The sequence below is a fragment of the Eufriesea mexicana genome, unplaced genomic scaffold, assembly GCF_001483705.2.
Source record: "Eufriesea mexicana isolate 0111107269 unplaced genomic scaffold, ASM148370v2 scaffold1447, whole genome shotgun sequence".
Classification (NCBI taxonomy): domain Eukaryota; kingdom Metazoa; phylum Arthropoda; class Insecta; order Hymenoptera; family Apidae; genus Eufriesea; species Eufriesea mexicana.
In genome coordinates, this window is record NW_016909550.1 from 965,292 (window position 1) to 990,576 (window position 25,285).

A 25,285-nucleotide genomic window follows, 5' to 3' on the forward strand; every position below is an offset into this window, starting at 1 on the left:
GCCTGGTCATCCCGCCCATTAAGCATGAAAGAAAAATTTCTTTGCGAGAGCGTCAAGAATTTATTTTAGCGTAAGTTTACTTCACTTAAGCATTAAAACGAACGCGTATGAAAGCGCTTAAGGGTATATATGTCAAAAATGTCAGCTTTAAGATTGTGAAAACCTCAAACAAAATCAGTGATGATATGCCCAATGAATTCTATTAATCCAAGCTTTCAAGATATAGTATCGTAGTTTTAGGATTGTCTAGTTAATTCCGTTTTGAAATGCGAATGTGTCCTACCAATGAATACCGCACGAATAATACCGCACGCATTGAGATAAGGGGATTTCGAGTAACATGGTCATTAATGATGATAATAATTAGCCAACTGTAAAAATAACGCTTTATAGGCTAAGCTAACTTGTGTAATTTCTTGTTGAGCGTATTTTAATTCCTTGTTTACACGCGCTTCTTCATCAGTGATCTCAGAGGATGTTTGCGCACTTTCTATTGTGTTTTGCTGTATGTTAAAGCTCGAGCTCTCTTAACCCCTTTGTATCAGTGAGCTCGAGCATTTTAATTACTGTAAGGAAAGGTTTATGCAAATTTGTGATTTCAACAATGTAAATTGTAACCAATTACGTTTGCTGTTTGTAGGAAGTCTCTCGGACGACTTTCATTCTATCGTTGCAAAAGTTCAATAATTTGCCAGACTTTTATAACTGCATTAGAGATCAATGGTTCACATTCACATATACTATTATCAATTGTTTTAATGCAAAAGTGATGTGAATTTCTTTACCAGAGATTGATCGTGGTGGTATATTTTTACAAAGATTAATGAAGATTAATTTAGTTATTTTAACGATGAATACGTTTTGATTAACAAGTTTCTTCAAGTTAGAAATTCAATTTACCTGGAATTTTGTTTATAACGCTTTCCAAAAGGTCAAGGCATTTATAATATATGTTTTAATTGACAATTGACAAACATTTGCGCGTTAACAAAATATTAAAAGCACACGATTTCTCTTTCCGGTTGAAAGGATCTACTTGCTGAAATTCTTATTTGTACGAAATTCTTATGGTGTATACGATTGATCAATTAGAATGAAATTACATTTACTTTTGTGTCAATCCAATCCAGTGATATGTTGTAATCTCCGGTGAACGTTTAATGCATAATTTTCGGCGATGTATAATTCCGTAGGTTTACGAAAAGTAACATACATGTAACGAGTGTCAGGGTGTAAAAATTGTGCGAAAGAAACGTAAAAATTATAGATAAAGAAATCGATAGTGACGCGTTTAAGCTATCTAAACTATGATTGGTTTTACGGAGGAGTATTGTTGACAAGTAAACAATGCGAATAGAGAAAATGAATACTGTAAAGATAAAATTTAAATCAGCAAAGTTCACGATGATGTCAATTACAGTGAAAAGACGAGATCAGCTATTTATTTTCGAACAGTTTTTGAGCAACTAGATTTTCGAAAATTTTTAAACAAATCAATCGCAGTTTAGGAATTTCCAATTTTGTTTGAAATCTTGTCGCCTTATGTCACATGCGAACTATTTTAGTTCTTTTTTCTTTTTTTCTTTTTTTTTTTTTCTTTCCTTTTTATAAACATATAAGAATGTAAAAAGAGGAAAAAACATTCGAATGCTACTGTACCTGTTAGATTTTGGAGGAAAAGAAAAAAATACAGACCCAAAAAAAAGAAAGATGTTTCGGTATTAATGTTTGTATGATTGTCAATGGTATCTGGTCAAAATGTTTGTTTAAAAAAAATATGCTTTGCAAAGGTTTATTTATGACAATAATATTTGAATTTAATATCGTTTTATTCATATTATACGTATTTACTGGTATATTTATTTTCATTTTAAACGATGTTAAACGTTTACAAATTAAAAGTAAAGAATTTTTTTAGTGTTATGCGATCGACTATTGAAATACATTGTAGAAGGTATTTGGTTAATTTAAATTCAACTTAAGATTATATAATGGAACTTGGAAGAAGTGAAATTTTTGATTTATTTTTGAAATTTACTCGCAAAGTAATAGATAAGTGATCATATTCTCGGAAATGAAAATATCGCATAATTAGGATGTTAAGTGTACGGCTTATTTGTACATTTTTTTAAGGAATGATTTTCGAAAAGTACACGAAATACACGTCATTGAAATAATTGTGACATTATTAGAACAGTGTCGTCCGTCCTACAAACCGCCTTGTTCAATTAAATTCGACATCCCACCGGATAAAAAAAAATTGTATAAATCTTCCTTATACCTACAAGTGCCTGGCGCTTAATCTGCGCGTGTTTGACGTGGCAAATAATAAGTTTGGATTTATTAATGCGAGTAAAGATTTTCCAAATTTTAACGAGTGCGAGAGAGAGAGAGAAAGAGAGGGACATCATAATAAAACGAATGTGTGTGAGAGAGAGGAAGTGCGAGAGTTAGAGTGAAAACGAAGAAAATTTGTATTGTCGAATATATATATGAAAACGAAGAAAAATCATAAAATCGAGGTGATCATTTTCTGAGTTTCGTAGTTGAACATCCAGCTTTCACGTACAATAAAATTTACATTTTGCACAATACAACTATTACGTATTCAAATTTCTATATAATATGTATGTAACGTACTGTAAGTTGCATATTATTATATAATGTAATGACGCATCTCGTTAGCCCTCTACAATCTAGACGAAAATCAAGCGAAAACCTGAAAAGAATTTCTTATTTCTCTAACTCTTCGTATAATATACCATTGTGCAATTATCGTTAAACATACATATTATAAGATTGAAAGTTTTTCAAAGTAAATGTTCGTACTACGTAAATACTAATTAAGAATAAATCGATGCATAGAATGTTCTTAAAATTCTGAACTAGATTTCAATTCGTAACGCAATGTTGACAGTGACGGTAAAAAGTAACCATAATCGAATGCTTCGTTTCGTAGTTTTAGGTCTCTATAGTGGTACATATGCGGAGTATAACCAGGAGCGTTCAGAAGTGACCTTGCACAAGAATTGCAAAGTGTTAGCTCGAATCGCCGAATAATAATTAACTTAATTCTATAATAACCGTTATTAGAAGCTCTTTCACCGTGCACAGAAAACTTTTCAATGTTCTATTCTTTTCTGTATTTCGCTAAGAAAATTCGAAAAATAGAAATTCAAGGACATTTCGAACATTCCTTCTATCGTGTAACTTTTACAGACGACAACTGTCGTAACGGAAGTATTTGTGAACTCATAATTTACATATATCTTTTATTATATATTATCGCTAGACAATTTTAGGAACATTCTTCGGATATATTTTATGAAAGACACGCGAAATGTACGTAAGCTATACGGAATTGTAGAGGGTTCAGATACGTATAATATGAAATAGCTGTATTATGACATAAATTCAAGTACTAATAAACAATTTGAAATTAAAATTCTTTGCACTTGAACTTTTTCATCACTTTTTTTTTCTTTTTTTCTTTTTTTCTTTTTCTTTTCTTCTTTTTATTTTACTTCGGTACAATTAATTCGATCTATTTCACTCCTGAAACAGTTCACTTTATGTGATTTTATATCGTAGAAATATATGGAAAAAAAGAAAAAAGGGGGGAAAAAGAAAGAAAAAAGTGGTCCTCAGAGCGAAAAATGAATAACTTGGTGATGATTTATGACCACGAAGAACAGAAAAAGGACAAAAGGTTACATGAAACTTTACTTGAAATCGAAGGTTGTCATAAAAGGATCACGGATCTTACTCTGCGATAAGGGATGGTCACCTTAAAGATAATGCGCTTGAAACATAAGAAGATAAAGGTCGTGAAAACATGTCGAAATGCGACTGATGATAATAAAGCGTTTATATTTAGGTGAATAGATATTTATTAAGAAGCGTGTTACTAGTTTACCATCGGTTGCACATTGAAAGTATGTACTTAAATTTATCTGTTAAAAGTCTTATCAAAATGCCGGGAAAAACGTTGTTTATTAATCGTAAGATAAAAATATGTCACATCTATATCTGTATACACGTATATACATAAAGACATACATATAGCATAGAATATATTTATAAATGTTTAACAAACAGTCTTCAATATCAATAACCTCAGTTCGATATTATGGATTAAATATTGTGTATTGATCAGCATAAACGTCAATTTAATTATTTATACTATCTTTGTCTTTCCTTCTTTTTTTTTTCTTTTGATATATTCGATTTTCTTCTCCTCGGTATATGTATTAAAAATATGATTTTATGTGACGAATTCCTTTTATTTTTAGGCTACTTCTCTTTATTATTAGGGCAATTTATAATAAGAAAGAAATGCCTATGGTTCTAAAATCGTAAATATGTCAATACACAAGATAAGGCATTTAATCAAAATCAACAATTACACATTTCTGTTATTACATTTTTCTTATTACCGATTACTAAGTATGAACATTGTGCGTGCAAAACTGGGATTTGTCAAATAAGAATACATATGTATTGGAATGTGTGCGTGTGCGTGTGCGTGTGCGTGTTCGTGTGCGTGTGCGTGTGCGTTTGTGTGTTAAGAAATAAAATATAAAATGGAAGTAAAAGAAATAAAAATAATGAAGTTTTCTGAATGGAGAGATTTAATTGTATGATCGAACAAATCGTCATGCGTTAATATATTCTTGTAATTTCTGCGATATATCCGATTTTCATATTTGAATATTTTTAAGCAATAGTTAGCCAATACTTTCTGTCTTAATATATTAATATATATATTAAGAAAATAAAACTCTACATTCACTATTTCTGTAAATAATATTAGTCACAAAATGTGAATTGTGAATATTCCAACATTAATGTTAGAAAAATTTGTAAATTTAAACATATATGCATATACTTATATATACACGTGTATGTGTATATAAACACACACACACACACACACACACACACACACACACACACACACACACACACACGCTATCAATTCTACTTGTAAAATATTCGATGTAACTTAAATTTTATTACGTTCTTTAATTTACCAATAATCTTTAATTTTTTAGATTAATTAATAGTCAATTTTACATCTAGTATTTTTTAGTAATTGAGAATTATATATTCGTACAAAGCATAGTAAAAAACGTAATGATTCGATAATGAAGTATGAAAAATAATAATTGACCACTTCACTTATCGATTAACGTAACAATAAAATATATTGAATTATGTCTTTCGAAGTGCACACAAATACTAGAAACAGTAAATACTTGATAATTTTCGTGTTTCGGTAGAGTCTCCAATATCTAAATTAATGGGGTGAGAGGATTAATTTGAACAAGGAAAGTTTCGAGTAAGAAATATTCAGCTTTCCTTATAATTTGATGTCTCGCGAAGAATAACATTAATAACAAAGAGAGGCGACGTATAATACAAATCTGCGTTTTAATTATCTTTGTTTAGTTATTTACTAAAGACGTCTTTTACTTTTTGCACTCGAACGGCGACTTTCGGTCGCCATTTTCTTTCCATGCCGCGGCTCTAATGGCAGGTAAACTGTAACGATAGATGAAATGTCGAAATTAAATAGTTCTATATGTTTTTACAAAGAATAACGTTTATTTTGTAGCAGAAAAGCTTCGAATTGTTACATTCCTACAGTGAAAAAAGCAACGAGTGCAAATGGTTGATACGTTAAGCTGCATTGAGTTATATCTCATGTATACCACTCTTATCGCTTTTAAATCTCTAAAGCATTTCCGATTGCAACGTAATTACAACGTTTAATATTGTACGTCCTCTCTCTTTGTTGCTGTTACATGTAAGGTATTAATAAAAGTAGCGAATGTAATATTCTATTCAGGTAATAGAATATTTAAATAGTATGACATTCGGATAATACAATACTTAAGTTAAGGTACATATTTGGATAATGGAGGTTTTACTATGTCAAAATTAGACTTTATTATAACAGAATTTATAAAAACAATTGTAACAGCAATAATATAAATAATAATAAGCAATGACCAAAAATAATAAAATTGAAGTTTTATTGCGTATTGACATATTGATAGTTTCAGTGATAGAATTCAAAAATTTCGAGGAAATGTTTCTTGTTACTGCACTTTTATTATTATTACCATTATCGCTACTACTAGATTTCTTCCAATAATTTCATTCTATTCTAAGTCTTTTTTCAATGAATTTAATAAATTGTACGTGATTAAAAAATTCGAAAATTTTATATTAATGCATTAAATATATTTTATAAAATAAAATTTATCTAAATCGAACAAGTGAGATCAAATTGGCGAAAAACAGCATCGCGGGAACAAAATATTTCTAGAAAGATTCTTACGTAAAGAAAAACAAATTTTTCCAGTTTTCACTTATAAGATAGTTCTCTGACAAAATTTAAGTGTCGTTAGTTTTCAAAGAGAAAATTGTGGGATGCTATTTTAAAAAAAAAAACGAATCGAAACCCGGCCAATGACGACGTAGAGTCTTATTTTAGGAAAAAAATCGAAAATCGACTAATATCGTTACGGAAGGCAATTTTTAGAAACAAACTAGCTGAATTGCGCGGTCTTTACGGGGAGATGAAACGCAGGTCAACGGAATCGTGATCGTTACAGTCGAGGAATCATATCCGTCAATTAGCGATTGATAAAAGTACTTTTGACAAGCTTTGCAAAGGGCATAAAAACAGGACCCTCGACGACATAGGGAAAGCTCTGGTCGAAGAAGCTTTGAAGAATCCTCGTGAAAATTTTAGTTTGCGACTGACACGGACGCAATGTCGTTCGGTGCCGGAGAGAGACGAATAAAAGCGTGTTTCCCGTGTGTTAAAATTACGTTATTTCGATATTACTTTCTTGCGTTTAATCAGTTTCCGCGTTTGGTGTTCGTTTCATTCTGTTCATTTTATTCTGTCCGTTTCGTGCACACCCGATATTCCTTCGATAAAAGAAAGAACACATACACATTACATACACGTTATTTCTGTAATCTGAAGATAAAATAAAACCTGTTTTTGGCAGTCTACATAATTTAATACGTAATTTTTAGTTCACGAAATGCACGTATCGAAGCTATAAAAACGGATGCCGAGTATTAAGATATCACATGAATTGATTAAAAATTAATTGACCATAAAGAATCGAAGAATTAAAAATTAAGAATTAGAGTAAAGAGTGAAGAATAACTTGGGGAAATTGAACGCATCAGTTTCGAACCAAAGTGTTCGTTAAGTTCATATTTATTTTATTTTATTATTAAATATACTTATATTGTATTTTTTTAAATCTTACCTAAATTTTGTTGTTAATTCTATTAACAATTCGAAATATTTAAAGAAACAATCATGTATTATATTTATGTATAAATACGATGAAAAATACTTTAGTCTAAATCATAAATGGTGATTTCCGTTATATTATAAATGATGTAATGTCTTGAGGTAACTCTTGGTATAGTGCCAAGTTTCGACGCTATGTGGCGTCGTTCTCTCGCTTTATTATATGATTCATTACAGTATATGAAACAGCTGTTACAAATGAGAAAGCGACAAACAGCGAAAATTCAAAAATTTAATATGGATATGGATTTATAGAGTATTGCAATATATGCTGCATGCATAACATTGTGTAAAAAACATACAGTTTTTATTATACACAATGTGTTCATTTTCGTTCGGATAGATCATTCGGGTCTATCTATGGGAAATAAACCTAATGTTAGGTTTAAATCCCAAAATCATTATTAAAATACGTAGTTATCATTATGCTTTAAAATGACACGATAATTTATTATTCTATTTTGCTCAGTCCCGCTTTTACATATCTATTTAGGTATATTGTAGAAATAAAAGAAAAACATTTAATTGAAATGTTATATCTATTTAAAAGTATTTATAGACAAATACAAAATATTAATATTAAAAGTTAGAAAGAATTTATAATATTTAAAAAGAAAACGATTATTTCGATTAAGTTCGAAAATATTATAAATTACTACAACTTATATTATATAGGGTGTCTCCAAAATCTTGATACAATTGAATGACCACGTCCGAAAATAAGTAGAAAATAATAAGATTAGTACTTTCTCAAGCAAGAATCGTGTTCGTGTATTCGCGATTTCTATGTGTGAACAACGTAAAGGAGCAAAAGAAAATAATACAAATCAACGATAAAAATGATAGTAAGAATAATAAGAAAAACATAATAACATTACTTATTTAACTATCTTTAATAATCAATAATCAAACCAAAATAAAATAATAATGTAAGTAACATCAATATATAATATATATTTGAATTTATTTTATTGATTTGATAAAAAAGAAATTTGGTTATTTTAATGGAAAAAATAAAAGTAAATGATTGGACCCTGAAACATTTTAAATAAAAATTTTAAATTAGAGCAAAGATGTTAGTATACGATTATTATTTTATATTTATCTAACATATTTTGTCGATTCAGACCATGACATGATGCTGTTAATTCTATCTTTATATTTAATTTTATATGTTCAAAAATTATGAGTACCATACGTGGATAAGGTACAGTACACATCGTTGAAAATATGAAATATCACTCTTTGATAATAATATAAATGTTATATATATATTGTTTAGAGATAAATATTAAAATATTCACAAAATATTGAACAATTTCTAAGTATTTTAAAACTTGGAATCTTATTACAAATATTAAAAATTTCTAAGAATATCAAAATTTATCGCAATTTCGTAGATTTAGGATTTAAAGTGTTTCAAAATCCATCATTATTCATAACTTATCCTACACATTCTTATTTTTCGTACTAACAGATAATTAATTAATGGATGTTTTATCACTATTGTTGTTTTAGTATTTCTATGTATAAATATATATATAAATGTAAATAAATAAGTGCAAAATTGGATGTTGATTTATCCTATAATTCATTTCATTACAATTTTGGTTTCTTATTTTTGTTACATATCATAGACATATGTTCATGTTGTTATATTATTGCTTAACAAAATGATAAGTATAATAAATTGCTACTAGGATCAGAAAGTTGTACAGTTGTAATAGTTAATAGAATACTTGAATAATAAGAGTAATTTTGATGTTTGTATAATTAGTATTATAAAGGTATATTTTGTTAAAAATAGATATTATAAATTGAATATCGTTTTCAAATACATGTTTAAATTAATGTTTACTTCTTTCAATATGATGTACGATCGTACCCACGTGTTGTCACAGTAGTAAATTTAATTTAAGAGTTTTGTGGTGATAATAGTATTAGTTAATTGAAAAATTTAATCAAGTCACAATTACAAAGTTTGTACATATATATATATATACATATATATACCACGTTAATATCAGAAAATAGTATTTTATTGATATATTGAAGAAATATTAGAATATAACCTTTCGATTATCGGTTTATTTGTAATTTATAAATTGTTATCGTTCCACAAATTACATTATTACTTCTAATATACTAATGTATATTAGAATAAACATATGTTATATTTATTATTATATTTTATCTCCTTATCGTTATATATATGTATATACATTTTTACATTAAATAATAGTTTTACATTAAATTAAAATGTATTAAGATTAGATAACTAAATAATGTCGTTTTCGCATTTTTATTTTTATTTCAAAAAGCGACATTATTTATTTGGTTACCTGATATTAGTACAATTTACTTCTTAAAATGTATTAACTAAAATTTGATGTATTATTTTTAAGTATTGTCTTATTACTACATTTTTATAGATGCTTAAACATCGTGAACCAATATCTGCATTTGCTATGCATGCTATGAAACGTAAAAATGTAGAAATATCGTTGAAATCAAAAAAATTGAAAAGAAAACACACTTCTCCAGAAGAAAGAATAGTTTTAAAAAATGATTCAAAACGCAGGATCCAAGAAACAGCAAAGCAAACTACGGAGAAAGATATTCAAGAAATAAACAAAGTTCCAATAAGTAAAATTCACAATGCAAACAAAAAGAATAATTCTTCTATGATTTCTAAAAAAAATAAATCAATTCGAAGATCAATACGTAAACGAGAAAATAAAAAAGGAATTCTAATTCCTGATTTAAAGAAAGCAGAATCAAACAAAAAATTAAAAAGTTCCCTTTCAATGATGAATAGGGGTGTTGCAAAAATGAAACAAATTAAGCAAAAACAACAAAAGCAGATAAAAAGCAAAAGATTAATCAAAAATATTACTCAGGAAACTGCTTGTGCTAATGATGGAATAATTGTAGAAAATCATGAGAATCCTCTACATGTAAGTTACTCAATGTTTGAATGGTTAATACACCCTTTGAAAGTGGTAGACTTTTTTGAGTAAGTTTTAGATAATTAAATTTTGCTAAAATATATATATATATATGTTTATAATTTTATGTTTTAATGGGAGTTTTATAATTTTTTTTCTCAGGAAGAATTGGGAAAAAACACCAGTTCATGTAAAGAGAAATTTTCCTAAATATTATAAATTGCTTATGTCTACTTCAATGTTAGATAAAATATTAAGGGAATCTTATATATTATTTACAAAAAATATTGATATTACTTCATATGAAAATGGTATGAGAGAAACACATAATCCTGTTGGTCGTGCAATTCCAAGTGTTGTTTGGGATTATTATATGAATGGATGTTCTGTTAGAATGTTGAATCCACAAACATATATATCAAAATTACATTCGTTAAATGGTAATTACTTTTTTAAATATAGGTTAATAATCTTTTTATTCTAAAATCTAAGAATGAAATGAAGTTTTAATTGGATTTATATTGGATAAATGTATTTTCCATGTAATGTACAATTAATAAAAATTACTTATTACTTTCAGCCACACTTCAGGAAATTTTTGGTTGTTTTGTTGGTGCAAATTCCTATCTAACACCTCCTAATAGTCAAGGATTTGCACCACATTATGATGACATTGAAGCCTTTATATTACAGATCGAAGGTAAAAAAAGATGGAGATTATACAAACCACGAAATGAGAATGAATACTTGCCAAGGTATTCTTCAAAAAATTTTTCACAATCTGAGCTTGGTGAACCTATAGTAGATACAGTTGTAAATGCAGGAGATTTGTTATATTTTCCACGAGGAACAATTCATCAAGGTGAAACTATTGATGACACACATAGTCTTCATATTACGCTAAGCGTCTATCAAAGAAACAGTTGGGGTGACTTTTTAGAGAAGTTGCTACCAAATGCATTAACAACTGCTATAGGAACGAATAGTGAATTTCGAAAGGGATTACCTATTAATTGTCAAAAACAGTGTGGATATGTACATTCTGAGACTCAAAATAATATCAAAGATGAATTTAAAGAAAAAATAAAACATTTTCTTCATAAATTAGTAGAATATATTGACATTGATACAGCTGCAGATTTAATGGCAAAAAATCATATTCATGACTTTTTACCACCTATTCTCTCTGAAACTGAACAGAAATGTTCTGCTGTCCAAGATGGTGAAAGGATGACTGAAAATGGTATTGTAGAAAACAGAGTGGAAATAGAACCCGATACTAGAATTCGGTTATTAAGGTCTCATTGTATAAGGTAGGATTTAATCAAGATTAAAATGTAAATTGGTTATAAGTTTAATATTCAAATGTATATGTTTAACCATTTATTTAAAAATGTTATTTATTGTTTATAGGCTAATTAAAGAAAATGAGATATTTAAGATATACTATTCTAGTGAAAATTCTAAGGAATATCATGAGTATGAACCACAGTTTTTAGAAGTTAGTGAGGAATTTGTACCTGCTATTAGAGATATAATATTGCGATATCCTGAATTTATACGTGTAGAAGATTTACCAATTGATGGTGAAGATAATAAGGTAAATAAAGAAGTATAAGAAACAATATAAAACAACATCATAATAGAATGTTTTCTATTAATTTTATTTAACACATTCGATATTTTAAATTATTTCTATTTAACAGATACAGATAGTCAAAGATCTTTGGGAAAAATGTCTTGTTGTAACGGACAAACCATTATGTGTATTGGAATAAATTACATATTTTAAGTAATTTGTATACAGATTTGTGGAAAAATAAATACCCGAACTCGAATTTATTATAAATACTGTTATTGTCTTGACTACAATGCAATTTTATGAAGATTTGTGTATTTTTATAATATTACGATTATATATTATAATTACTTTGAATCAAAATAAAATTAATGTAATGCAATTTATTAACTATGACTTGAGTACTGTTGCATTAAACCAGTAGCAATATTTGACAAGTCATTGTATAGTATGTGAAAATATATACGGAAGTTATGCGAAATTGAGATTTTTCGAATAAACGTTATTTTAGAAACATTAGTACATATTTATCAATTCACTGGTAAATTTGTCATTGTAATTTTTTTAAAAACAAGTCAATTTTTGTAAGTAACTTTTAGTCCTTGCATGTTATAATAACTTCCTTTTTTATTTGTATATTTAATAAAAAGATAATTCAATTAGAGAATTTTGAAAAATTTCTATTTTTTAGAAAAAATACTTTGAATGAATGAAATCAGAATTTTTTAATATTTTTGATATTTATTCTTTTACTTAAATTTATCTGTCTCAAAATTTCGTTTTGTCTCATATTATTACAGAGATGTATCGAAAAAATAAAAGATTGCAAGAAGACTAAAAGTTGGTAATATTAATCACTCAGAATTTTTCAGAGAAGATTCCTTTCATATCCTAATTAATTTTTTATATACATATATATAAAGTTTTAGTAAAATTAAAATTTCTGGATTAGATGATTTTCTGTGTAAAATTAACTATGTATTATATGTATATCAAATGCATCAAAATTGTATGCTAATAGGAAAAAATATAATTGATATAGTATGTATTACTTTATAATTTGTATGCGGAAGGTTATATCTAAAATTTATAATTTATTTTACATGTATTTACAAATCCCGCATAAATTTAAAATATATCAAACTATAATATCTAATTCTATGATCATATATATATTATCACTTTTGAATGTTTTATGTAACTAGAATTTAATATTTTCTTTAATTTGTTAAGAAGTAAATTTATTTTTAAGTTTGAGTATACATTTCAATTATAAATGATAAATTCTTATTTCTATAAATAAAAAAATGTAAAATGGATAGTACATTGTTTTACAAATTAAAATTACTTATATTAATAAATTACAGTTTTTGTAATTTTTTTTGTATTTTAGTAGAAGACAATTGTTACAAATGAGTGGATTAAAAAGAATTTGTTTTGCATACATTTTGGATATAAATTTGTATGTTACACAAAATTCTGTGATATATTTCATTAACCAAAGATCTGTAATATACATGTATCTTTATTTATCCAATTTGTTATTCCGTTTTGCTTGAGCAATGTGATCTCTTTGTCTTCCAAGAACATATTCAATGTAGCCAAGGTATCCATCGTGATCCAAATCATCTTCTCTCAGTACTCTGTCCACAAGTCCTTTATAACAAAAATAATAATCATCATTTACTAAAGTATGCTTTTATCATATACTTTCAATTGCACATAATAAAATAACTTTGTTAACTGTAATATTAGTCTTTGCCAACAGGGAAGTTATTATTTTCTCATTGAGTACTTACTAATTTCTTCTATTAGTATTTTGATATAAATCTAGATATAATTTTTAAATATATTTGGTTTCAAATTACTCAATGTAATTATAGAAAGAGTGACAAAGTTCCGACATACATATGTAACGAAAATATATTTATCTACATTTAGTACCTTTTGACTACATTTTTGTTATAATGAAACATTCTAAAAATATTTATTAAAAAATTCTAAAACGTCTGAAGTAGTAAAAGATATATTCAATGGATTGTTATAACTGTTTTTCAAAAGAGAAGGATGCAAGTAATAAAATTAATAATTTATGATTTATAGTCTTCAAGAGGAATATAGAAGGGTTTCTTTTGATTTTACCTAATTACATATCCTTAAATCCTTATCCTAGTTATTTGTTTACATTTTGGTACCATTAGTAATAATTTTATTTTTAATAACAAGTAAGACATCTTGTACAAGAATATATATGATTCAAAATGAAACATAATTCAAGCATTTAAGTATTAATTAATTATACTATATTAATTAATGTAAGGAACATTAACATAACATTAATGTTTCTTACATTAATTAAATTTATTATTATTTACTGTGATATCTTCGTTTTGCGACATAATATTGTTTTCATTAAGAAATTTGTTCTAATTCTGAGATAAAACACCAAGAATTTTATGCGTGCATGCATTGTACTAAAGTATTGGTTTTTAGTGAATTATCGAGAACTGTATTACACATAAAATTCATTTACGTACCTACAATCCAAGGCAGATCATCTTTGTAATCCATAGTTTTCGAATTTTCGCTTGAATTTTCACGTTCAGCGTCAGCTTGTCTGTTTTCGTGGAATGTATGCTGGATCGCATAAAGAATTTCTAGTCCGTCCAATTTATTATTGTTGTCTATATCGTGAATTCTACGATTAATACAGTAAATATAATTCGTTCATTTAAAAAACTCCTTATTATACATTTATTATAAATTTATTTATTTATTTATTTATTATATGCATAATCAATTACATTTTCTATTTATGACTACAGGCGTAATAAAGTTTCGTGTATATACTATGTGAATATAACCAGGCATAGCATTGGATCCTGAAATCAAAATTCTTTTTGAGTTTGGAAGCTCATTTCTATTTTGATATCAAATTAAATAAAAGATATTGGTGAAATACGGTTCGATATCAAAATAAATAAGTTCTTGAACCCAAAACGAATTTTGGTTTCAAAATTGAATACCATCTTTGTGTATAATACTATAATCATGCAAATGTGAAACATCGAATTTAATGTAAAGCGAATTATATATATCTTAATATTCTCGAAATATTTAAAAAATTACAAAATCGTATCTTGGTGAAAATATGCTTGGTGTAATGAATTAACTTGATATACGTAAGCTTTTTTTTTTAATGTATATGTATGCATATATACATGTATGTATGTGTATATATATATATAAACTTAATATTATCGCGATCCATTGAAGTGGAATGTATAATTTGAAAAAAACTGATATATGATATTATTATGAATTGAATCTCAAAACTAATTAATTTTTACTAATTGATAAATTCTTTATAACCTGATATTCGTTTAACAATTAACTCACTTTGTTTGACATTTGAACGATAAACAAATATGACATAATAGGTTACGTTTTTCTTGATTGGATAAGTGTCAGATCATTTCAGACGTAGCGTACTTTACTATGAATTTTAGTGTCATAATTATATCATAATTACTAATAATAACAATTTACTAGATTTCGTATACAAAATTATTTTCTTTTCCAATTAGAATTCTAGTGATCAGTTTAGTCAGTTATTAATAAGATTGATTTATTTCTTGCCAATGATCTAGTATTATTTTAATTTTTTTACTTGCTCTAAATACAGACATTTTGTCTTCATTGTTATATTTCACGTAATCTTTTACATATTTATTAATATCGATTGATTTTATTGTCATTACAAGTTGTATAACAATTGCAACTTTTCCATTAACATTTCTGTCGTCTTCTGGGAATGATCTTTACCTAAAATTTAGCCTTATTTGTTTCATATTTATTTTTATTTAAAATTGAATATCCACTATTTGCTTTTTTTTTCATACTTATAAAGAAAATTCAATATATTTACTACTGCTCAATCGGCTCTGTATCTCTTCATTGTTTATATACAAAGTAAAAGTAATTACGTTTAATAAGTGTTCGACACTAATATATACTTAATAACGCAATAAACATTAGTGGAATTGTAAGACTCTTCACAGTGGTTTCGTAAATTTTAACCTCTACAATAGTGAAGAGTAATCAATGTAAATATCACTCAGTCACTGTTTTATCGACTGATCTATGTCCCATAAAATTCGATAATTTTTAAAAATTATCGACTTTAGTCTTCACAGTTTTTATATTATCGAATTTTAATCCACACAGAAAATTATTTGATCTTTTAAATAATTAACGACGAAAAAGCTATTGACAGAATATGGTGTAGAAATTTGTAATAATTCTTGCAATTTTTTACAAGTCACTTTCACGTTGCATCGTAAGACGACGTTTTTACTATTAGATTAATCGATAAGTTCTGTCGTTTGTTTCTTTTCTTTAGAGAAATAAGTCAATTATTTTAGTCTAAAATTTGTATTAACTAGTTACTTATTACTTATTACCACTGTTATTATACTTATAATCGTGTTTCACCTATCTGAAATTTATTTATTTATACTGACGCACGTTTAAACTATACACAATTTGTGGAAATCCCCTAATAAAATGATAAATATTTGTTACAAATAAAATTTAACGACAGAACTTTACGACCAACTTAACTTACGACGAACTTTATTTTCAATCGCTATACTGTAGCACACTAGTGTCACAACAATTTTTAGGTGTGCCATTAAAATTTAGAATCATGCAATAGTTATCACGATTATTACGGTGGTGAAAAGGTAATATTGCTATTTTTGGCATAAACTTGTAACTCTTTGTTTTTGTTTTTTTAGATAAAAGGAAAGTTTTATCGAATTTTGACGTATAACTTGTTACTAATCAATATATAATAATTTTAATTAACGTGTAATTATATTTAATACATTAAAGATACTGAAAATTTGATAACTAAAATTTCCTTTCGGTTCGAAGAAAATTATATGTATTCTTTATCTTCTCATATTGGCAAAAAGTATATTCCTTATGTCGTAAGATGAAAAAAAATGAAAAATCACTGGATTAGTCGAACAGTTCAGTTCAGTTGGTTCAAATAAAAATTCATCGTGACAGCTTGATTTATTGGAAGGAATTCCCGATGGATGATTCCCTTTTTATCCCAGCACACATACACGTAACACGGCCTTTTTCGCTATGGGTGTGGCAATTTTTCCAATATCTATCGTACTATATTTATCTTGCAGTGTTTTTCGAAAGAACAATGTGAAAAATCTATTTTTCAGCGTGTTTTAATAGGTTTATCCAGGAAAAGCTCGACTGACTGAACAATAAGGAAGTTTTCTTTATGCAAATCGTGCAATATCCACTTTCTCAGTTTCGTTATATTTTTCGTATTTTTAAAATTACTAATATTTTTTAGATTGCAGCCGAATTTCGCGAATTCGACGTTTCGGCAAGGTAATTGTAAAATTGATATAAATGATAATATTAAATGATATAAATAAAGGGAAAACGTGTAAACGTGTCACTAGAAAATACCTAAAAATTTGTTAAATGATCTGACCATACTATTACGTATCTATGATAGTTATACAGAAAAAGCACGCAAAAGAGATATCAGATGCGGAGAATTGAATATTTTTTACATTAAGTATAATAAAAGTTACGAAGAAATAGTAACATATAGATTTCGAGGAAAGTTTAAAGGACTGAATTTTTTGAGAACCGATTTTGAAACAATTAAAATATTTATAATAATTAAAGAATTCTGTTTCTTTGGTGAACTCGAAGATGTATAATTTATTCCGATCGTAAGATCCAGCGGATAAACAGATGAGTAATAATAATGATGATCGTTTTTATGTGAAAATGTATGTGTAACGAATATAAAAACTATTGCCTAGTAAAAGGACTTTGCACTATTACACGATAGAATTATATCGGCTTTGTTTCATTTAATTTTCAACTTTTTCTCGCGGAATCTCGAGAAATTCTTTTCATGAGAAATCACTGAAAGATTTCAAGAATGTAAAAATACATATACGTGAATGTTTCGATAATGTGATAGAAAAATGCTTTTTCTGTTTGTAAAAAGAAAGTTTGTAAATAGAAAGAATATGATACGTAGGTATACGTTTAATTTCGTAGAAAAATGTTGTCGAAAGTTTTATTTATGAAAAACTCGTTTGATTCGAATATATTTTTCTGCAAAGAATTTTTACGACAATAAAACAGCAGTAAAGTAATACTTTTTTTTTGAATAACTTGTGATATATTTATTATATAGCACTATATTTATTATATAGTGCTTGTAAAGTAATTTTTAATAAAAGAAATATTTACAAGTATGTAGTATTTGTAAAGTAAGAATAAAGTAATATCTGTATAAAGATAAAATAATAATAAAGCAATACTTTTATAATGGCGAAGTAACAAATAACCAATAACAACAACAATAATAATAATAAAAGAAGAAGAAAATATGCTTTAGTCTAAGTAGAATATAGTAATTTAGTACATTAAAGGTATATTATAAACATACTTAAAGTAATGGAACTCAATCTCCTGTTCAGTCATATTCAAAAAGTCCAATTGCTCTGCTGCTGGTCCTAAGTCTTCTTTCAAATGGCTGAAATATTAATCATATTTTTCAAATTTTTATCGCACGAAGAATGATGTAAAATATATCAGAACGAATGATGTAGATAAAATAGGAGGGGAGATCTTTAAAATAATTAACGGTGAAAATAATATTTATTACGTTATTATTAAAATTAACAATTTGTCAATGCATCATGCAAGTTAACAATTACGAACAATCACGAACAATCACGAACAATCACGAACAGGAAACGAAACGTATTTGGGATAAAAAATTTCTTCTTTTATGAAATAGTATATTTCATCTAATAAATTGTGCAAGATATAAATACACGTGTACAAAGAGAGGAACGAATAGGCAATAATTATGTTTTCCAAATGTTTCTCTCACTTATAGGCAACATCGATGTATAATATTTATGAAAACCTAAAATACCATGTATAATAAGAGAAAAGTTGCTGAACAGTACCCAAATTGAAATTAACATTGAAATAGTGAGAGGAAAATTAAAAATGACATTGACATGTAGTGAAAAAATTCGGATTTTTTGGAAATTTCGTGAATTTCTCGAGGACATGAAAAGATGTTGTAAACTAATCTTTTATGAATTACATATCGGTTCTTCAAGGTGAAAACACTCCTTATACATATGTATTTATATGTTTTCCTATTCATCTATATATTTTTAAGATTACAGTACTTTGTACTATTTGTACTGTTAAGTTGTAGCGAGGAATTTTTCATTTAAATGAAGGCTCTTTTCTGTTTTGACAGTGTAGGAAGAGAAAGCAAAGGATAAAAAAGTAATTTAATTTTTGTTTCAAATATTTTTTCATATCTACTATGGCTTTAAAGAGACACTCATAAAAATACTAGTTTATAACATCTCTGGATCCAACAAACCGGCAATGTTTAAGGATTAAAAAAAAAAAGTCTGAATTTTCCCTCTAATAATAGACCCTATTAAACATTAAACCCTCTAATCTCTGTAAATTACTGCCGTGAACAACTATGAATTTATCATAAAATAAAAGATTGCACATGTTACTTTTATATTACGTTTCTAAATCAGTTACCTTCAACTTTTTTAATTTCGAAATATTTAATAAAAAAGGAAAAAGAAGATTAAGTTTAATAAAAAGATTTTAGAAATGAACTTTGTTACGAATCAACGTGCACTGATAACGTGGCAAGCTTAATAATGTGCTTAATCAGTGATCCTTGATAGTAATTAAAAATTACTATAGATAATATATAGATAAATAATAATGCGAAATAAGAATGTAATTCTTGATAGTAATTAAGAATTGGCGTATAAATAAGTAATAATGCGAAACAATAATGTAATTCTTGATAGTAATTAAGAATTGGCGTATAAATAAATAATAATGCGAAATAATGAACGCGTACTTAAATAAAATTACGATACTTAGGCAGAGTTAAATGTTGACTAACGTAGCATCCTGTAGCAGTTCTGCATCTTGCGTTATTTTAACATCTTTTTGTGGAGCGTAATGATGATGGGAAAGAGCGCCTCGTGGATGATGTGGTCCACGCATACCATTAGAAAGTCCAACACATAAACCCAACAGAATTGTAGTTATCATTTGTTGCTCTGAAACAATTTAATAATACCTCTTTTTAATATATAATATAACATAATGCAATAATATATAATATCACCGTGTTTTATTCGTTGACAAATTTTATTCTCATTTTATCCTTAGAGATCCTTAAAGAGCCAAGCATTTCCCTTCTACCTTTAAATGACTGCGAAAGTGCAAATCAAGATATTCATAATTATTCCAACATTATTATCTCTAATACAGAATTGTATTAATATTCAGAGTTGCTATAGTTAGGAAAGAATGAAACGAATGATTAATACAAGTATTAAAAGTATAATTAAAAGTATAAAAGGAAGTTTTGTTGGAGTACGTAAAATAGATTTTCAATGTGTAATATCTAAATTGTAATTGGGGAAATTAATTAAAAATCTTTCACACTGTTATATAACTATTTGTAATATAAATACGAAGATGATATCAAATTCAGAGTTACTAATTTATTGGTTACTTAGGAATTTAGTCACAGAATTAGTAACAGTTTAATTTTTACATTTTTCAAAATTCACCTATTTGTATTTATATGTTTCGAGTCGTAATATTCAAATTATTAATTTAAATCGTTCTCAGTACATGTTCCATTTACAGGGTGTCTACGTTAAGTTATGTCACCATTTTTCAGGCATTTCCGGTATTATTAAAAATATCTATTTACGATTAAAAAATCTTTCAGACAAAGTGTTCAATGGGTTACATAATCCCATATTACTAGATCTCGAGAAATGCTTTTTGCGTAAAAAAATTCAAGAGATAACCTTGATTTTTTTCAATGACACTATATGCTTTTGATGTCACAAAATTATTGCTGACATCGAGACGAATTCAACGATGTATCGATATATGTGTACTACGATCTTGAAAATTTTTTTAAGCATTTTCTGAGATCTAGTAATATGGCATCGCGTACTCGACGAAACGTTAGAAAAATTTTGTTTGAAACATTTTTTAATCGCACTATCCGAAATGCCTTAAAAATGGTGATATAGTTATGTGAATGTGAACACGGACACCTTGTGTAATAGAAAATTGAAACGAACGTAAGAAATTTTCCGAGTTTTATCAACATAACAAACTCCGTTGTATCTAAAAAGTAAAAATCTAAAAAGTAAAATATCCTAAACTTCGATTTCGCAACAAACAAAAAATATGTTCGATTTAACGTTTAATGCAAATTTAACGCGTTGTTTAAAATATTTTTCTTCATTCGTCATTTACTATAAATAATTCAGCAAACGAGAAAAGGTTTAAGTTAGCTTTTACGTGGTCAAGCATGGGGTGAAAATAAAAAAAAGAAGTTACAAAAGAGAGTAAAAATCGAGGAACGACACCGCGTGATATTTCTTACAGTGCTGAATGACAATAGGACCTGCTGAGACACTTTGATCGCCTATGTTGCCGTGGCATTGCCCACTGCCACTTGTAGGGGTTGAACACCCCTTGGCTAGTGACAGATGGGCGGTAGAGGGGGTCCTAGTAATTATTATGCGATTACCCACAAGCCCATTGATTTAGATTGGACCCCGGGGGGTGCAGCACACGATGCTCTGGGCCCGTCTTCGAATTTGCTACACATCACTCGTCAGGAACTTTGCGATCGTTTAAAGCCCTATGAAACGTGTACACTGGAAGCCTATGCATTCCTCTCCTTTTACAATTTTATCTCTAAGAAGTAACATATCCCTTGCAATGCTATGATCATCTGTATGAAACGATTGAATCACAAAATGAATAGAAAGTAACAAAAACATAATAAAATTGCATAACAGAAGAGCAAAATATATTATTAAATTAATATATATTATTAACATAATAACATAATATAGTATATTATAGTATTAATGTAATAGATATCTAGAAATTCTTTCATTCTCGAGTTTTTTCTTTATTTTGTAGTAATATTTATAAATCTTTTATTTGTGAAGAAGTAGTTAAGAAACTATGGATTTACAAAGTGCTGTTTAAAATCGAGCGTGCGAATAGTTTTTACTATAGTCACTGTAGAAATGAACTAAAACGAGTGATCTTGTTAAATTCATTTTTCCAAATTGTTCGACTTATCAGAATTCGAAAACGTTCGTAATAAATTATGCTACTATGCTACTATGTTGTTAACGTTACAACTAGTAAAGTAGAAAAAATGAGACGACAAAACAGGAGAACTAAGACTCTTTTCAAAATTACCTACTAAAAATATATTGGCACTCTTGATAAAGATCATTGTTGACTTTTTTCAAGTCAAATATAGTTATTTTGTTACTTCTGTTACGGTATTTTAATTAAAACCATTTCCATAAAAATGATTCAAACATATTCACATATGTATACACACACACACACAATTTTTTAATAAAAAATTTAGGCACTGTTAAAATATTCAAACGATATACATGAAAAGATATCGAACAATGATAGAGAAAGAATTGAGAGAGCTTGCTTTAAGAGAGCATCATAGTTACATGAAAAAGTATCGATAGCAGAGGAAAGAGAAACAAAGAAGAGAGTCGTTTTTAGCTGTGTTTGCACTCAAATTGAGCACTCGAAGTTGTGTAGAAATCAAACGGAAATAGGTGTTAAAAGACACGCAAGATTGACAGGAATCCTGGGTACTTAGGAATCAATTTTATATAGGCTTACGGTGGTCGAGTGAAAATGCATATGTTGAGGGGGCCTCAAGGGGCTTTCGATGCAAGTGGACCCCCCGGGTACACGCCCCAGTTGGAACAGAACACCCTCGATTCCCTCTCCTCGCTTTGGTGTCGAAATCTATAAATAATTTATATCATTTGGTCCATTCACCGAAAGAGCCCATATGTACCTGTGTCGCCTTACAGGGGACCTGTGACCGCTCCAGATTTTTTCCTGCAATATCTCGCAGATCAAGAATCTCTATCTAGAGTACGTATGTATAAAATGCATTTACGTGTCACGTTAATATAGTCGATATGACTAAAATATCGACAATAACAAATGTTTATAAAAAGTGATACTGAACTTTTATTGGAAAATACAAGATGATTTTGTCATTTCAATATGGCCACACTTTAAAGCTTCCACGTTTGTGTAAAGCAATTTCTGATTTACATCTCGTTAAAGTACCAAAGAAAAATTATTGTAATTCTGTACATTTGGTATTTTTTAGAAATTATTCGAAAATGTGAAAAGTAACGTTGTTAACTTCTTGTGGTAGAACGCTATAGGAAGTTATTTTGTAATTTTCATTACAGTTTCTTTATTTTTATTCTTATCTCAATCGCACAGCTGTAGTTTATAAAGAATTGTTCCATGATTTTATAATGAATTATAATATAAAGGATTATAGATATGTACATTTACTGGCAAATGTTTAAAAATGAAGTAACTATTTTCTAGGTTATTTTCTTTATCTTTTGCAATACGAGTATTAAAATCACAAATAACATATAGAGATAATATTTTATATATCGATAAACGATCAATTTCTTTTTTTTTTTTTTTTTGATATCTTGAAGAAAGTCTATTTTTAATTTTAGTCCATTTTAGTCTATGTATTTCAAAAGATAAAGAATATATAAAATTCGTAAATAATTATTCTGTTTCTTAACTTTCGGCAGTAATTACATATAATTATATAAATCATACCGATAAATTATAATTGTATCAATAATTACGCAGTTCTCTATGAATTCTAATTCAAAGATACTAAGAGCATTAAATACCAAAAATTCTAATTATTCTCTTAATTATTCTCCTAATCGTCAAACTTTTCTTTAGTTACTCGTTACAAATGTCTTTGTATACAAAGATATTATACCGATTCGGTAATAGACGTTCAAATAGCCCGCCCTCTGTCCTTCGATATTCGGCAACCGTGACTATCGAGATAGAATCTCGAATCGAGGGAGTCAGAATCTACCCCTATGTTGTCTCGGATCAGGTTATCCTAACCTAACCTTAAATCGAGACGAAGCCGAATGAATTTCCTGTTCAACTCGAATCGTAGAAATTTCATAATTGTAATTAAACTAATAAATAAAATATGTTGTTTACCTGGATTTAACGTGAATGATCGGCCAATTATTGATTTACGAATATAAGCCGAATTTTCGTTCGATTTTTCACGGTCGATCTTTTTGACAATGTTTTCAACTGGATTTCTTCTTCCGTAAAGCGCGTGACATTTATCGACGTTCTTCACGGAGTTTGCGTAATCGACGAGTTACTCCCTACAGTTCTCCCTTAGAGCGGGCTATTTTGTTTTTGAATTTTACAAATCGACGAAATATCTGAGAAGAATGAGGATTCACGTAATGAAAATCGAAAAGTCATTACCTGTGCGAGAAGTTTCGAATCATCTATATTTTCAAACCGTGAATGTATATTATACCGTTGAAATATATTTAAGTAGTGAGTGAAAATATTTATCCTGAAATTATATGTTTGGAAGATGTACAAATATCTGACTAATATTATTAATTGAAGTTCGTCAGAATTTGTTTTATTCACTTTCTTTATTATTAAAAATTAAAGTAAAATTATACTTATGAAATTTATATTTGTTCTTTAAAATTTGTTTAACTTGAAAATATAAATTTTCTAAGAATACGATATAAAAAAATTTCTTTTAAAGTGAAAAAATATGTTATTTCTGATTTGCTGACTGGAGTTTAGTTTCTAGTGCATTATAAATTTAGATTTTTTAAAATTTTACAAATATTAATAAGTATTTTTATTATCAAAAATTAGAAAGGCGAATCCTCGTGTCTGCAAAGTTATTTTACAAAAATACCAAGTTTATTTTTATGCATATAAAATCGTAAAATCAGGTAACGGTTTATTTTATTTTAATCGTGAAATTTAATTGTTGAACATTCTATATGCCCTAATCAACGAGTGTGATTATTATTGAACGTATGATTTTTAATTTCAATTTCTTATCAAATTTATACATTTAATATATAACGATCGATTTAAATAATTTAATATATACGATTTTCTTTTATTCAGTGAAAGAAATGAAAAATATATTATTTTCATTTCTTAATTAACGTATAAATTCTAAATTAATTCAAACTGATATCCTAAATAATAAATTAATATAAAAAGCGTAATGTGTTTTGAAAAATATAATATTTTCAAACAATTCAGTATATTTTATTTTATGTTAGATGCACTTCGCTATATAAATTACATTATATTCTGGTTTTCTATGATGCTTCATTTTTTCCTAAAATTGTGAGATACGCC

The 25,285-nt window shown here is 27.6% G+C and overlaps 2 protein-coding genes across 2 annotated transcripts; one reads left to right on the forward strand and one right to left on the reverse strand.

The window, feature by feature from the left end:
• Positions 1–9,306: 9,306 nt before the first annotated feature.
• On the forward strand, positions 9,307–12,071 carry NO66 (Bifunctional lysine-specific demethylase and histidyl-hydroxylase NO66). Its single transcript, XM_017901021.1, has 6 exons — positions 9,307–9,324; positions 9,778–10,361; positions 10,456–10,733; positions 10,874–11,606; positions 11,707–11,893; positions 12,000–12,071. The coding sequence occupies exons 2-6, from the start codon at positions 9,778–9,780 to the stop codon at positions 12,069–12,071; spliced, it is 1,854 nt and encodes a 617-aa protein (XP_017756510.1). The 5' UTR covers positions 9,307–9,324.
• Positions 12,072–13,397: 1,326 nt separating this feature from the next.
• Positions 13,398–24,192, reverse strand: LOC108548201 (multiple coagulation factor deficiency protein 2 homolog). Its single transcript, XM_017901024.1, has 5 exons — positions 24,089–24,192; positions 19,893–20,052; positions 18,378–18,464; positions 14,410–14,570; positions 13,398–13,528 (listed from the first exon to the last, which is right to left on the reverse strand). Exons 2-5 carry the CDS (start codon positions 20,042–20,044, stop codon positions 13,398–13,400), a joined length of 531 nt encoding a protein of 176 aa, XP_017756513.1. The 5' UTR covers positions 20,045–20,052; positions 24,089–24,192.
• Positions 24,193–25,285: the final 1,093 nt, after the last annotated feature.